Raw genomic sequence first — 13792 nt, forward strand, 5'->3', positions numbered from 1 at the left:
CCGGGTCAGGTCATTCGGGTCATGTTCGAGTCAACTCCATTTCGGGTCAGGTTAGTTTGGGTTCGGGTCATTTCGGGTCAACTTTCGATTTACGGATTGGGTCAATCAAGTCAGATTAGAATTACCAGGTCCAGACTTGATTGAACTTATTAAACCTTATTATACAACTAATACCCCGGCTACATAGCTAACCCTGTATCCGTATTCGTTGGTTACATTTAGAATTTTGTTAGGAGAGCAAATGGTCAAAAACTCAAAACCTTGCCAACAAAAAGGAACCGAACAGTTTCGGACTCAACACAATCATAGTTCCCTTACTCAACTGTCTACTGCGGAGTACTAGTATTACTCCCTAGTCAGTTTCTCAGTTAACCTTAAACCCCAATTCCCTGAAACCAACTATGGAGACACCACAATCTAAAACCCCTTCAACAGACACCCTTAACCCTTCAACCACCCCAATAACCGCCGCTGAAACCACCGCACAACCCACTTCCGGCAACCCACCACCACCATCACCACCCAAGTCCCCTGATTCCGCCGTCAAGCGTAAGCGAGACGAAGAAGATATAGAATCAGAATCAGATGACCTAAAAAAGCCGAAACCCGCCTCGCTCCACCCCCTCCACAAAACAAGCCTTTGCTCCTACTTCCGCAGCAATTCTGGATCTTGTAGTCATGGAGAAACATGCCGATTTGCCCATAATGAGGAAGAGCTTCGGCCTCGCCCCGACGGCTCGTGGGACCCCACTTCATTGCTGGTGAAGAGGAAGGAGAGTGAGGAGAAAAGGGATGCTGAAGATGATGAAGAAGGGGATGTTGAAGAGGAGAGAAGTGCTATGATGACTGAGGTTTTGGGTGATTCTGGTGATCCTCAGCTTAGTAAGTGTTTGATTCATTTGCCTAGGAAGTGGACTTCTGATCAGTTGAAGACTTATCTTGATGAGCAGGTTTGTGGGTATTTTTAGTTATTGTTTTTTAATAGTACGTGGATGTCAACTGGCTTAGTCGGTAAAGTTATACGTAGTATGTATAAGGGCGGTATGTATCATTGTCCTTTGTGGCTCACTTTTTACTGAATTTGTTTTGATAATGAAATTTGTTTGAGTAGTTTTTGTTGGTGGATTGCAATGTTTCATGTAACTGTTGTTGAATGTGTAATTGAATAGAAGTATGAAGCTAGGACTTTTAATTGAAATATTTCATTGTTGAATTGTGAATAGTCTACCGTCTACTGTTCCTTAAATGATGAGGAAAAGAACCACCTTGAAACATAGAAAGATACCAATGATTTAGGAAGCTCATTGTTGCTAATAGGCTTATTTTTGGTGGGTGAATTCATTAGGGATACCCACCTTATTTTGTGGGGCAAAACCACATAGGTTGGTTTTGTGTTGATTGGGTTTTATTGTTTCTTTGTTAGGGAGATACACTGACTCAATTGAGTAGTGTTTAAGTGTTAATATTAAAGTTGTTGTACACTGACTTCAAATGCAGTGAGCGCATGTAACAAGCCCCGCAATTTTTCCAGGCACATTGATTTTCATATTGCTGGCCTTGCTGCATTTGCAGGGCCATCTCAATATTTTTGCTCAATAAAGAATAAACTGGCCTTCTGATTACTTAACTGTATAAGAGTAAATGCAAATATTCAACTATCGCCATTGTTAGCAAATTGTGGGTGTCATGTACCTTAGTTGGTAAGAGTCTTGTGGGTGATATACTCAAGGCATGTGTTAGATCAAGTGTACATCAATTTGCCCTCGTGGCTCTTTTTATAACACACCAACAACAAATCAAATGTGATTGTTAATTTTTGGTTGGAGTGTGTATGTCAGAACATTAGAAGTACAATAGTGAAGTGTAATCATTAGTGACATGGTGGCTTTCAGGATGAAGTCTTATCACCTAATCAAAAGAATCTCTAAAGTCCTCTAACTAAAGTAGATAGGGAAGTAGGGTCGATTCGAATTTACAGGGACACAAAGTCTTTCTATTCCTAAATAATTAATATAATCTAAATTATCAAGTAATCAAGTATTTTAATGAGAGTTAAACTAAGGGAAAATAAATAAGTAATGCAAATAAAATTAAGGAGAAATCAATAAATCAATAAATTAAGAATAAATCAATAAATCAAATAAAGTAGGGTCATATCACAGAATTAATCTACCGGCATTAAATCACATCTCTTGAATCGTGACTTAACCATTTCTAAATTAACCTATCTATTGAAACTAAGCCTAAACATCAATTTTCATCCGTCGAATCTCGAATCAATATTGCATAACTCATACAATTAAACCTAATAAAATCTCATACAATTAAACCTGATAAAATCTAATTGCATAACATTAAATCAATCAAAAGGAAATCAATTAAGCATTGACAATCAACAATAATAAATTACCATTTCATATTATTTATGGGTCCCCAATAACCCTAGAAATAAACTACTCACGCATATTGAAATCTAAACTAAGCAAAACAATAAAACAAGACCTGATTAATCAAAGCAATTAAATTCCTTAAAATAAAAGGGAAAGAAATCGTTACCAAAATAAAAGGAAATATTGAATTGCATAAAACCAAAAGAGTTGAGAGAACAAGAGTACTAACCAAAAGCTTAAAACTAAAATCTGGAATATAACTAATGAAAAAGACGTAGTTGTTTCGTTTTTCTTCCCCCCTCCCCCCTCTAGGCTGCAACCCTTGAATTTTTTAATGGAAAATTTTTAGTAAAATTTTGAAGCAGGGCACTGACATTGTTTAGTGAATAATATATTTAACAACCTCTTTAAAGATGGCATGCTGTACCATGAGATGAAATTTAACTTTCATTATGTTTAAAAATCCTCTGTTTTGTTATTCCTTAACTAGAGGGGTTTTTGGGGGAGTTTGGGTTATTTTGTTTATGGAGACATATACTGAAGGTCCAAGTCACCTTTTATGTCACTTTTTCTTGCAATTGATACCTCTAACTCTTACTAGGGTGCTCCAAAGTGGATTTTGAACGAAAATGTGTCCCCTGGACTTAGCATTGTTTAGAAGGTTTTGACTTTTGATTGAGGGAAAAGGTCATTACAGTGATATCCATGAAAATCTCTATAATTCTTCAATGCCAATCCCTCCATATAGGGAAGTTGAGAAAATGTGACTCTTATATCTGGGGTCAAAGTACTCGCTTCATACCATATCTTATATCCACCCTCTCCTTTTCAGTGCCTCTCATACTAATTGATGGGGTCTCAAAGCTATATATTGCTATTGGTTGAAAGGTTTAATTTGTCTTAAAAAAGCTCCAAGAAGGTGTATTCTCTGTTCCTGACAACCTTAACATTGTTATGTTTCATGTCAATTAATAATGAGAGATTGGAATTTATGCTTTTTGGATGTTAGAGATAGGAAGATCCCACTTACTGAGAAACGAGTGTAGATGTTCTGAAACAAGCCAATATGGAAAATGTTGAGGCTATTTGGAAACAAAGAGAGTATTTGTTGAGGATTTGAGGTGCAGGAGGAAGGAGATTATAGGGATGCAAAGTTTGAGTTATTGTGCTTGAGTATGTGTAGGAATCTAAACCTAATTCTAAGTCCTTAATTTTTCATATTTGGTTCCTACATAAGAGTAATTCCCTTACATTACCTTTCTAAGAGAAAATGCAAAACTACATGTTGTGAGGCTAGTAAGTCTACACCACGGCAAAACGGAGTTGCTCACCAGCCAACTTCTTAGTTCTTGTTTGGGCTTTTTAGTGGACATATTAATTGCATCCCCTCTCACAATGTTGTACCCACGTTGTAACATATAAAGGTATTTTGTGTAGAAAAGTCCTCATAATCTCATTTTCTTACTATTAGTTATGATGATGTTCTTGCCTTTTGAGGTTTGCACAATATTTTTTAGGTTATTTGGGTTTGGGTAAATAAGGGTCTCGGGTCGTGAAATTAGAGTCCATGACCCACTTTTTCCGGGTTGGGTTTTAATGGGTTTACTTAATATATATATATATATATATATATATTTGTGCTTGTTACGTGAGTGAATATTGTGTATTAGAGCACTGATTTTTTCAAGATTTTGAGAACAAATATTATAAGTTGGGTTATGCTCCATCATGAGTGAAACTTACCGTAGGACATGATTTGCTTTTAACAATGTTCAGATCTGCTTAGTTTGATGGAGTTGATAATATTGACTGATTTCCTTGAGGTTCCAGGCTGAAGTTGTCTATTTGTCATAGCGCTGATCAATAAACTTATTAGATATAACATTTAATTTTGGTTATATTCTTTAGCCGACCCCAGTTATGGGATTAAGGCTTTGATTGATTGATTGATTTATATTCTTTTCTAAAAAGCAAACTAGTTGTATAAATGTATAGTTCCTTTGTTTTGCAGTGTCTCTTTTGACAGATGGACATGTTATAGTGTTATACTAAATTTTTACATTGGTGCTTACATTTCTAGGGGGTCGTCTTCAAATTAGCTAAGAAGAAAAAAGGTATGTCAGTTGGGTTTCTGACATTTGAAGCTGCTGAACAAGTTAAAAGTGCAACAGAGGTATTCATATTTGTTATAGGAAGACCAGTGATGGGGCTTTTTCAGAACTTAAGTTTATTTCTAACTCACAATCTGATTGTTTTAGCTATTGGGAGGAAAATCTATTGGCAAGGAGAAACTAAAGATTGGGGATGTCATTCCACGATCGTATGATGAGAAGATAAAATCAGCCCAAAAGAGGTATCTAAACGGGATGCCTGGAGTAGCTGATGAAACAGAGGCTACTTTGGCTTCAAATGATACTGAAGATGGTGAAGGGAATAGTTCATCTTCAAGGGTAAAGAGTGTACGTGATGCAGTGACTCCTCTTGCTCACCTATCATATGCAGAGCAACTAGAGCAAAAAAAGAACTCCTTGACGCAAATGCTCAAAAAACTTGTTAGTTGTTTATCCTTCTTTTTTAAACTAATATGTATGTCTCTTTTGTTGCTTTTATGATCTTAGTAATGTCAAGATTTCATAAGTGAAGCATTGACGGACTTATATTATATTGCAGACTAGAAATGCACGTAAAGCATGCCCAAAAGATATTCAACTACCTGAGTGGGTTGTTAAATCCAGAGAAATAGGTGATTCACTTGTCTTATTAAAAAAATTTCTTTTGTTTGGATTACCCCTTGCTTTTTCCTTGCCTGTATGCTTTTAAGCTGGCATGGTTATATTTAGCAGATCAGTATATCTCCTTGTGTTTCTCATGTGTAATATTTCTCATGTGTAATACTTCCACCATCCCTCAAAGATTGCCCAATTTTCTTTTTGATCCGTCCCTCAAAGATTGCCCCATACATTATTTGTTATGTGATCCTCACATGTCTTTCCTCGGTACAATATTAATTAATGTAGGAGAATGACAGACCTACCAACTCACTTGCTTTTATTTGCCCAACTCTTAAAAAAAGTATTTGGGACAATTGGTAGAGGACAGTGAGAATATTTTTTTTCATGATAGTACTTTATTGGATTTACAATGCCACTTCTCCACTTTTATGTCCTAGGTGGACTTCCATGCAAATTAGAGGGGATAATCGAGTCACCGCTTATTAATGGGTATCGTAACAAGTGTGAGTTTTCAGTTGGCCTTTCAGTACAAGGGAAACCTACTGTGGGTTTTATGCTTGGGAATTTCAGGTAAGGTCTAGTTGAGCTATTAATCTATGGGTTCTCTAGATCTGAGCAAGATTTTAATTTAACTTTACATCTCTGTCCTTGCAGAGAGGGCGTGACAGCAGTTGAGGAGCCTACAAACTGTCTGAATGTTTCTAAAATTGCATGCAATTACGCCTCGTTCTTTCAGGAATTCTTGCGGGATTCGGCTTTACCTATTTGGAACAGATTCAACAATAGTGGCTTCTGGCGTCAATTGACTGTCAGTGATCTCTTTTTTAGACTTGGTGGTTTTGCTCATATTGAGTCCTTGTTTCCAATGCATTGAAAAGAACCATTGAATGCAAACTTTTGTATGTTTGTTGGATGTATGTTTCTCTCATCAACAGGTTCGGGAAGGCGGGAATCCACAGAAAAATGTTGAACTGGAGGTTGAAAATCACGAGGCTAATATTACAGAGGTCATGCTTATTGTTCAGGTCTAATTCTCATACTATAATGTCTTTCTTTTGTATTCTGAATTGGTTTAACTTCTTAATTGTTCCAAAGGACTGGGGAAAGGAGTCTTAGCAAATAATTGGTGATGTGTTGGCTGTTATATGGACCTTCAGTACCAAAATTTTCTTGTGCATAAAGAAGTAAATTTTATCATTACTTGTGTAGTGAACAAATTATAAACATTTTTATAACCATTTTTGTCTTTTAGGTTTCGACAGAGGGCTGTGATGATGATCTCGTGAATAGTGAACTCGAGAAATTGACTCAAGCATTTGTCAATGGTGCTGCTTCAACATCTCCACCTCTGCCTCTGACTGTATTAGCTCTGCAGGTTAGTACTGAATTCTCATTCATTTTTTATTTTGCATATGGAAGGATACTCCATCAATCCCAAGATAGAGTCCCTATTTGATCTTGTGGTCAAAGTTTGGTTGATTTGACTATTAATTTGTCTTAATTTTATGCGATTAACAGCATAAAAGTATTACTTTTAGATCTGCTTTCACAGGTACAATTTTTTTTTTTTTAGAAAAGCTTGTCAATATTCGAGCTTTAAGTCCCCACAAAGTCAAGTAGGAAGTTTATTTTGTAAGAAAAGGAGTATATATATTTGCATAAGCAATCCACCTGTTGTGTGAAGTAGGCTATGTAATTATCATTCATCTATTTCTTACTCCTTTATCATGAGTTAAATAAAGAAAGCAATCTAGTAGCTTCACCGAGTTAATGTTACTTCCTCCATTCTTCAAATATTGTACTATAAAGGGATGCACAATTATTAAGGTGAAGAGAGAGACAATAGAGGGACCGTTGTGATGAGGAGAGTGATAGAGAGAAACATTTTCCATATAAGGTAATGATGCAATAACTTTGCAACTTTCCATAAGGAAAGTGTTGTAATTTTGAAGAACTGAAGCATCTTGGCTAAATTCATACTTGTATGTTACTCCTATTTTTGAAGCATCATGGAAAACTTTGAAAGATGCTTAGCATCAGTATGATTTCTGGTTTGTATGAACACCTTCCTATTAGCTACTGACCTATGCTTTGTGTAATATTGTTCTTGCAACTGTTTTGTATTGCTAATTCTTGGAAACCTTTTTCAAGGTTTGGTTTGTAGGCCTACTGACCTAGGTCTCTGTGATATGTTATCTGAGAATTTTATTTTATTTTTTTGACGAGTATGGTAATTCCTCCTTGAGTCTGATTCTCTATAACGTTGAGTTCTAGATGCATGTGAGGACTTTAGAAGGATGATTGGTATCCACTTGTAGAATACATGCATTCTGCATTTTAAATATTTTTTGCTTATTTATCTGTTTATGAAGTAGTTGTTTTGGATCAAGAGATTAGAACTAGCCTCTTTGTACTGGAAAAGGTATAGCTATGATGAGTAATTACATTTCTCTCCAAACAAATCCCTGGAAAAACTCACTGTTGAGGCATTGGAGTAATGGTGGTATGGTGCATAGTATTGTGCACTCTGTCAGAAGAAACCTTTGAATTTGATTTGTTCCCACCTTTTCAGGATCACGAAGGCATATCCAATGTAGCTCCCGCTGATGCTCCTTTGCGTACACTACCTATACATACAACTCAATCTGGTTCTGATACAGAAGTGGCCATGGCTACCAATGAATGCAGGATTCATGATTACATTGGCAATCTTCGGTTCTCTATATCACCTACTGCATTCTTTCAGGTTTAGATTTCTTGCTTCTGTTTAATTTTACAATACAGATGATTTTATTGACAATAGCTATGAATTGATTTGCAGGTTAACACTTTAGCTGCAGAGAAGCTATATTCTCTTGCAGGAGACTGGGCTGGTCTAGGTCCGGATACTTTACTATTTGATGTATGCTGTGGGACTGGCACAATCGGCCTGACATTAGCCAACCGTGTTGGTATGGTAATATTGTGAATCTTAACTTCTTTTATTTTGTCTCCTATATCATATTAGAATTCAGCTTTAGGCACTGTAGGTTCCTAATAGATGGTCTGACATAGCTGATGCTATTGGTATTGTGGTATATCCGTATATGTATCCTGCACCTTTTTTAAGCCTTAGGGATACTTGGTGAAATAACTGTTAATAATTTTCACAATACTTTCAGCTGCCCAGCAGTTTTCTGTGTAATTTTTTGTCTTTTATATTTCAATTTTAGTGATGATGTTAGTTGATTCCCACCCTCTTAAGAAACTGTGATCCATTTCCAGGTAGTTGGTATTGAGATGAATGCTTCTGCTGTATCTGATGCGCAAAGGAATGCTGAGATCAATGCCATTACAAACTGTAAATTCATCTGTGCAAAGGTGGGATCTCAATCCTTCTTGATGTGTAGGTTGTATGGCAGTTAAATGCTATATATAATTGTTTGGTTATCTATAAGACTGTAAGTTATCGAGTTCTTTAATTTGTAATGCCTATTCTGGTAGTAATGCCAATTAATATTCAAGAACTTTTAGCTATTGAAAATGTAACCCTATGCCATGGTTAACTAGTTTTCGCTCATTTTGTCTTTGTTTCTGCTGCTATATCAGGCTGAGGATGTCATGGGGTCTCTACTGAGAGAATACTTGGATGATACTTCAAATCCTTTGGATGGTGACGAAAAAGAAAATGGTGCAGCAGAAAGTCAATCTGTATCATTGAATGAAGGAGACCCTGAGGATTGTTCGAATGAAGTGAATTTGAATACTAACCATGCATGTGGTTCTGATATAGGAGAGCAGGATCTGCAGAGCAATCTCAAGGACTGTAACACTAAAAATGGGATTGCCCTGAAGCAACACTTTAAAAACGTTGTTGCAATTGTTGATCCTCCACGCTCTGGACTTCACCCTGTTGTAAGTGTCATTGTCTTCGTTTTTCTTGTGTATCTTGCCTTACTTGCAAATTTCAAGAAGTATTTTTCTGCTATCTTGCGTGTCTTTATTCTGTTAGTATGTTGAAACATGAATCTTTTTTATTTGAGATAAACATTAAAGCATCCCAAGTTAATTGTTACAATGGACCACTGGTCCCTGGTGATTGCATCTCCATTCAAAATCTGTAATAAATCTTGATTTCACAAGTCAGATTATCCTTGCATAATCTGTTTGCCTTTTGATGTCATCCACTCATGTCAAATTTCCTCCTACTGTTACTGATAGGTCTGTACTCTTGACAAGCTATCAAAGTGTCAAGTCTGCCTTTGACCTCTCTTCTATAATTTTTGGAATGAATTTCTGACAAATGGTTTAGAACTTTATGGACAGTTTTCCTTTTCTTGGTGTATGGTTGCTGTGAGTAACGTTTACGTGTTGTCTCTCATCTGCTTATTGACAAAGTGTCATGGATTATTTTTTCAATCATAGTATCCATTGGAAACGAGCTGTATGTTCTGACTGTCTTTTATTGGAGTAGGTTCTAAAAGCTCTGAGAACTCATCCGCGTCTGAAGAGGCTTGTGTAAGTCCCTTGCTTTTCTGTACTTTTTTTTATTCCATTGGTCCTGTATTGTCTAAATTGCCAGCTTGATGGAAGGACTTTATTTATATATTTTTTTTAAAAAAATCTTTTGAAAGTAAAGTTGATGGAAAATGCGACAACTTTATAGAAGCCAGTACATCTAATGTTTATTTCCATCTGCAGGTACATTTCCTGTAATCCTGAAACACTGGTGGCAAATGCTATTGAACTGTGCACACCGTCATTAGAAATAGCTGAGAAAGGTCGCAAAGGCCAGGGATGGAGGAACATGAGCAATGCTGGTTTGGCTCGTCATAGACTCAAGTCCATGCCGAAGTCTGAGCCATTTCAACCTGTGAAGGCAATGGCGGTTGATCTCTTTCCTCATACGCCGCATTGTGAATTGGTAATGTTGCTAGAGAGGTGAATGCCTTACTTGCGATCATAGTCCTCTCTCATGGCTTGTTTCCAATACAATTTTGAAGGCAAGGTCAATATTTTATTTTATTTATCTCCCCTTTGTATACATATATTTTAACAGCGAGTACTTAGGGAATTTGACGAGAATATTACTACCTCATGCTGGTAACCTTTTTTTTGTGGTAATTTGTACTGTAATTTTGATACCTTATATTTCTTGCAGCTATAATATTTTTATTCCAATGTTTATTGTAGTTTAGTTTTAGCAGTTCAAGACTTCTATTGTAGTAACTAGATGTATAGAAATTGAACTCGTGTCAATGAATTAACTAATATGAAGGTCCTACTGTTATTCTAGTGTTATTCTTTACATAGGAGATTGTTTAAGTCGCCCTTATTGTTTGATCAAAGAGGACGAATTTAATTAATTATGTCTCCCTTATTGATCAAATATAATACCACCCCCCATTTTTCGCCCTCTTTGATAGGAACGTAATTGGGCAAGTCAGGGACGCCCTACTTGATGGTTTATAGGAAGGCAAAATTCAAGTCGCCTTCTTTTCTAGAATAAAATCGCCCTCCTTGAGCTATTTTCTTGTTATACGGTCTATCTTCCTTCATTATGTTGTCAACAACTGAAAAGCTTTCCGAAAATGGCTAGTTATGACGTGCGCGCGGGTTAACCACTCTAGTAGGGTAGAAATCTTTTCGTACTAGGTTTTTCTCCCTTAAGCTTAGTTGCTTGCTTAATAGTCTTCAACGATGTTAATTGTGTGGGTAATCTATCTATCTGTATAATATATCTATAATAATGCAGAGTTTTTTTTTTAATTTTTATTTTAGAGGGAATTTTTCCTCCTGAACTCTACTTTATTCTATTTTTTAAAAAAAGAGATATTTACAAATTATTAATTTGTCTAAAAACTTTATTATCTAATTATTTATTGTTATGCACATTTTTCTACACACTTCTATATTAAAATTTCAATTACCATTAATTTTAAAAATCGAGCATGAGTCGGGAATTATGTAATTACAAACTAGTTATCGGTATGGTTATCAAGTTATTTATATTTTCTCTTGAGAAACTTAAAAGCTACTGGTAATGTTTTAGGAACCAATGTTTTATGATTAACATTATTTTATGCTAAAATCAATTTTAAATTGTAAAGACTTTGGTGCAATTATAAAAATTATAATTCCATATTTGGTAGGAAATGTCCAAAGCTAGTTGGTTATAAGTGGAAACTCCAGTCACCTTGGAGAGGGAGAGAGATTAGTAAAGCAACTTTTCTGATTCTATTAGAGAAGAATTCCATTATACGTACAAACTTTTTTTTGTTACAACTCATACTTGGGCTACAATGATACATAAAGTCTAGTAAAGCAACTTTTTCTTTCTAGTATAAGAAATGAACTTTGTATAAGCAACTTTCGTATTATCCTCAAAACTCACTTTATTATCACTACCTCCGTTACAGGTTATATGCAACAATTTGACATAAAGAAGAGAAGAATGGGTCAAAAAAAAAAAAAAAAAAAATGTCTAATTGTTGCACATAACCTGTAACGGAAGTATTATTATTATTATTATTATTTTTTTTGATGAAGTAATATTTCTTTTAAAAATACCCCTGTTTATTGATTCCCTTGTTAGCAATACATGTACAACTTTCGTATTGCTAACAATAGTTTTCTTTTAATAGTTAGCAATACATGTACAACTTTTTTAAATAATTAATAATTATAATTTTGCGGTGCGGTTTGGTTAGAAGTGCAGTTTGAAAAATTTACAAATTGCATTTTTACGGCTTGATAAGGTTTAGCATCCAAACCGCACTGCGAACACACCTAAATAAGGTTGTACATGTATTGCTAACTATTTATACTTAGTGTTCTCTAGGGTTTACAAGTATTTACAGAATATATTCAAATGAGGAAGATCTTCGTTTGATTATTCTTCTTTCCTTATGACATTAGGTATTTTTGGTATGCTTCCCTTGTTGCCTTGCTTATTGATTCCCTTTTCATACTTGATTTCTTGGCCTTGTCCTATGTCTTTTGGGATCCTTAGGAGTACGGGCCTAACAACCCTCTCCTGCCGTTTGTCTTTTAAAAAAGTAAAGTCTTATTATATTCACATTATATTCACTCTTATCTTTAAGTATTTTAAATCTCTTAAGTTCATTGGAACTATAAGATAAGTCAAGAATATATATATATATATATATATATATATATATATATATATATATATATATATATATATATATATATATATTTAAAAAGGATTTTCAAGTATTTTAAATTTGTTAAGTTCATACGAATTATAAGATAAATTTAGGAAAAATATATTTTTGAAAAGGGTGATAAGGGTTACATTTAAGTTTAAATTACAAATAAAATACATTTTATTAAGTTAAGATAAATCCTAATAAAATAAAATAATTTCAAATTAGTTGAATAGAAAACACCAGTAATATATATATATATATATATATATATATATATATATATATATATATATATATATATATATATATATCCTATCACTACTTTAATATGTAAAAAAAAAAAAAAAGAATTTTCTGAACCAGTATTCTCTTTGTCTCAAATTAGTTATTCAATATGTTCACATTATACATAAATAAATTCTTTTCCCTCCTTTCTCTCTCCAAAACTCTAGCCTCCATTATTGAATTTTGAAGGGGCTTCCATCGATTTTAATCGATGGAAAGCCCCAATCCTTGTTTCTTTATTGTTTTTTTTTAGGTTTATAATAATACTTCCTCCTTTTAGGAGGAACTTTTCTCCCTCGAAAGAAAGGGTTTCCGATCTCCTTCGAAAGACAAGGGTTTTTCGACCTCCTTCGAAAGACAAGGTTTATCTCCTCTTTTCGAGGGAGAAATTTCTTAGTTTTGAATCCATGGTAGCATATCTAATGGATTTTCGTGAAATTATTTCGTTGGTGAAAAAGTTATCAAGTTTTCGAATACGAATAGATGAATCAGAAGGAAATCATCCTCACGGCTACAAAGGATCGTTAGATTGTCTCTCTAACAAGGCTGTAATTTTCAGCGATATAAGCGGGAGATGCTCCGCAGTGCAAGATCTACTCGACGATTGTAGTTTTTATGAAGGAAAATTCTATTTGATTCAATATCTTATGTATTTGTTAACGTTGAATCTCTATTGTAGATGTCGTATGACTTTTAATTAATGAAATATTTTTGCTATTCAAAAAAAAAAATATGTTCACATTATAAGAAATCTGGTTGCATTAGCATGTGTTTTTGAAATATTTACTTTATATATATATATATATATATATATATATATATATAAAATAATTTTATGGAGAGACAATCACAAATATAATTATTGATGAGGCAGTCTTTTATTAACTTACTAGATTAGGATCGTACGATGCACGATTTTAACCGTAATTTTTTTGGCTTTTTAAAGTGTCAACTATATGTACATAGTATAAATAATTTAAGCAAATCTAATAAATAGATAAATTAACAAAGAGTGGAAACCCCAATCCATATAAACTGTATAAAATATACGGAGTAAGTAGAAAAGATAATGTGTGTAAAAAAAATAAAATAATATGACCTTCCTTTAATTTCTCCTAATGGATATTGTGTAATTAGTCAATTTAAATATAAAATTTGTTAGAAAATTTGTATAATTAATTTACCATTTTTAAGCTTTTGTTTAGGTTTAAAAAAAAATAATGACGTCATCATT

The 13792-nt window shown here is 34.2% G+C and overlaps 1 protein-coding gene across 1 annotated transcript; it reads left to right on the top strand.

Moving 5' to 3' along the window:
• Nucleotides 1-261: 261 nt before the first annotated feature.
• Nucleotides 262-10396, top strand: LOC110695400 (zinc finger CCCH domain-containing protein 24-like). The gene is made up of 14 exons (XM_021872636.1): nt 262-950; nt 4471-4563; nt 4649-4942; nt 5061-5133; nt 5560-5692; nt 5777-5930; nt 6058-6147; nt 6375-6497; nt 7695-7868; nt 7944-8078; nt 8387-8482; nt 8711-9016; nt 9576-9619; nt 9803-10396. Exons 1-14 carry the CDS (start codon nt 402-404, stop codon nt 10044-10046), a joined length of 2508 nt encoding a protein of 835 aa, XP_021728328.1. The 5' UTR covers nt 262-401; the 3' UTR covers nt 10047-10396.
• Nucleotides 10397-13792: the final 3396 nt, after the last annotated feature.

This window comes from Chenopodium quinoa, unplaced genomic scaffold (assembly GCF_001683475.1).
Source record: "Chenopodium quinoa cultivar QQ74 unplaced genomic scaffold, ASM168347v1, whole genome shotgun sequence".
Lineage (NCBI taxonomy): Eukaryota > Viridiplantae > Streptophyta > Magnoliopsida > Caryophyllales > Amaranthaceae > Chenopodium > Chenopodium quinoa.

Bases quoted from the DNA above. Each gene is read 5' to 3' on its own strand.
- LOC110695400 (XM_021872636.1), top strand. From the start codon at position 402: ATGGAGACACCACAATCTAAAACCCCTTCAACAGACACCCTTAACCCT. The intron at 9,017-9,575 runs GTAAGTGTCATT...TTATTGGAGTAG, and splicing joins GCTCTGGACTTCACCCTGTT to GTTCTAAAAGCTCTGAGAAC. The intron at 9,620-9,802 runs GTAAGTCCCTTG...TTCCATCTGCAG, and splicing joins CCGCGTCTGAAGAGGCTTGT to GTACATTTCCTGTAATCCTG.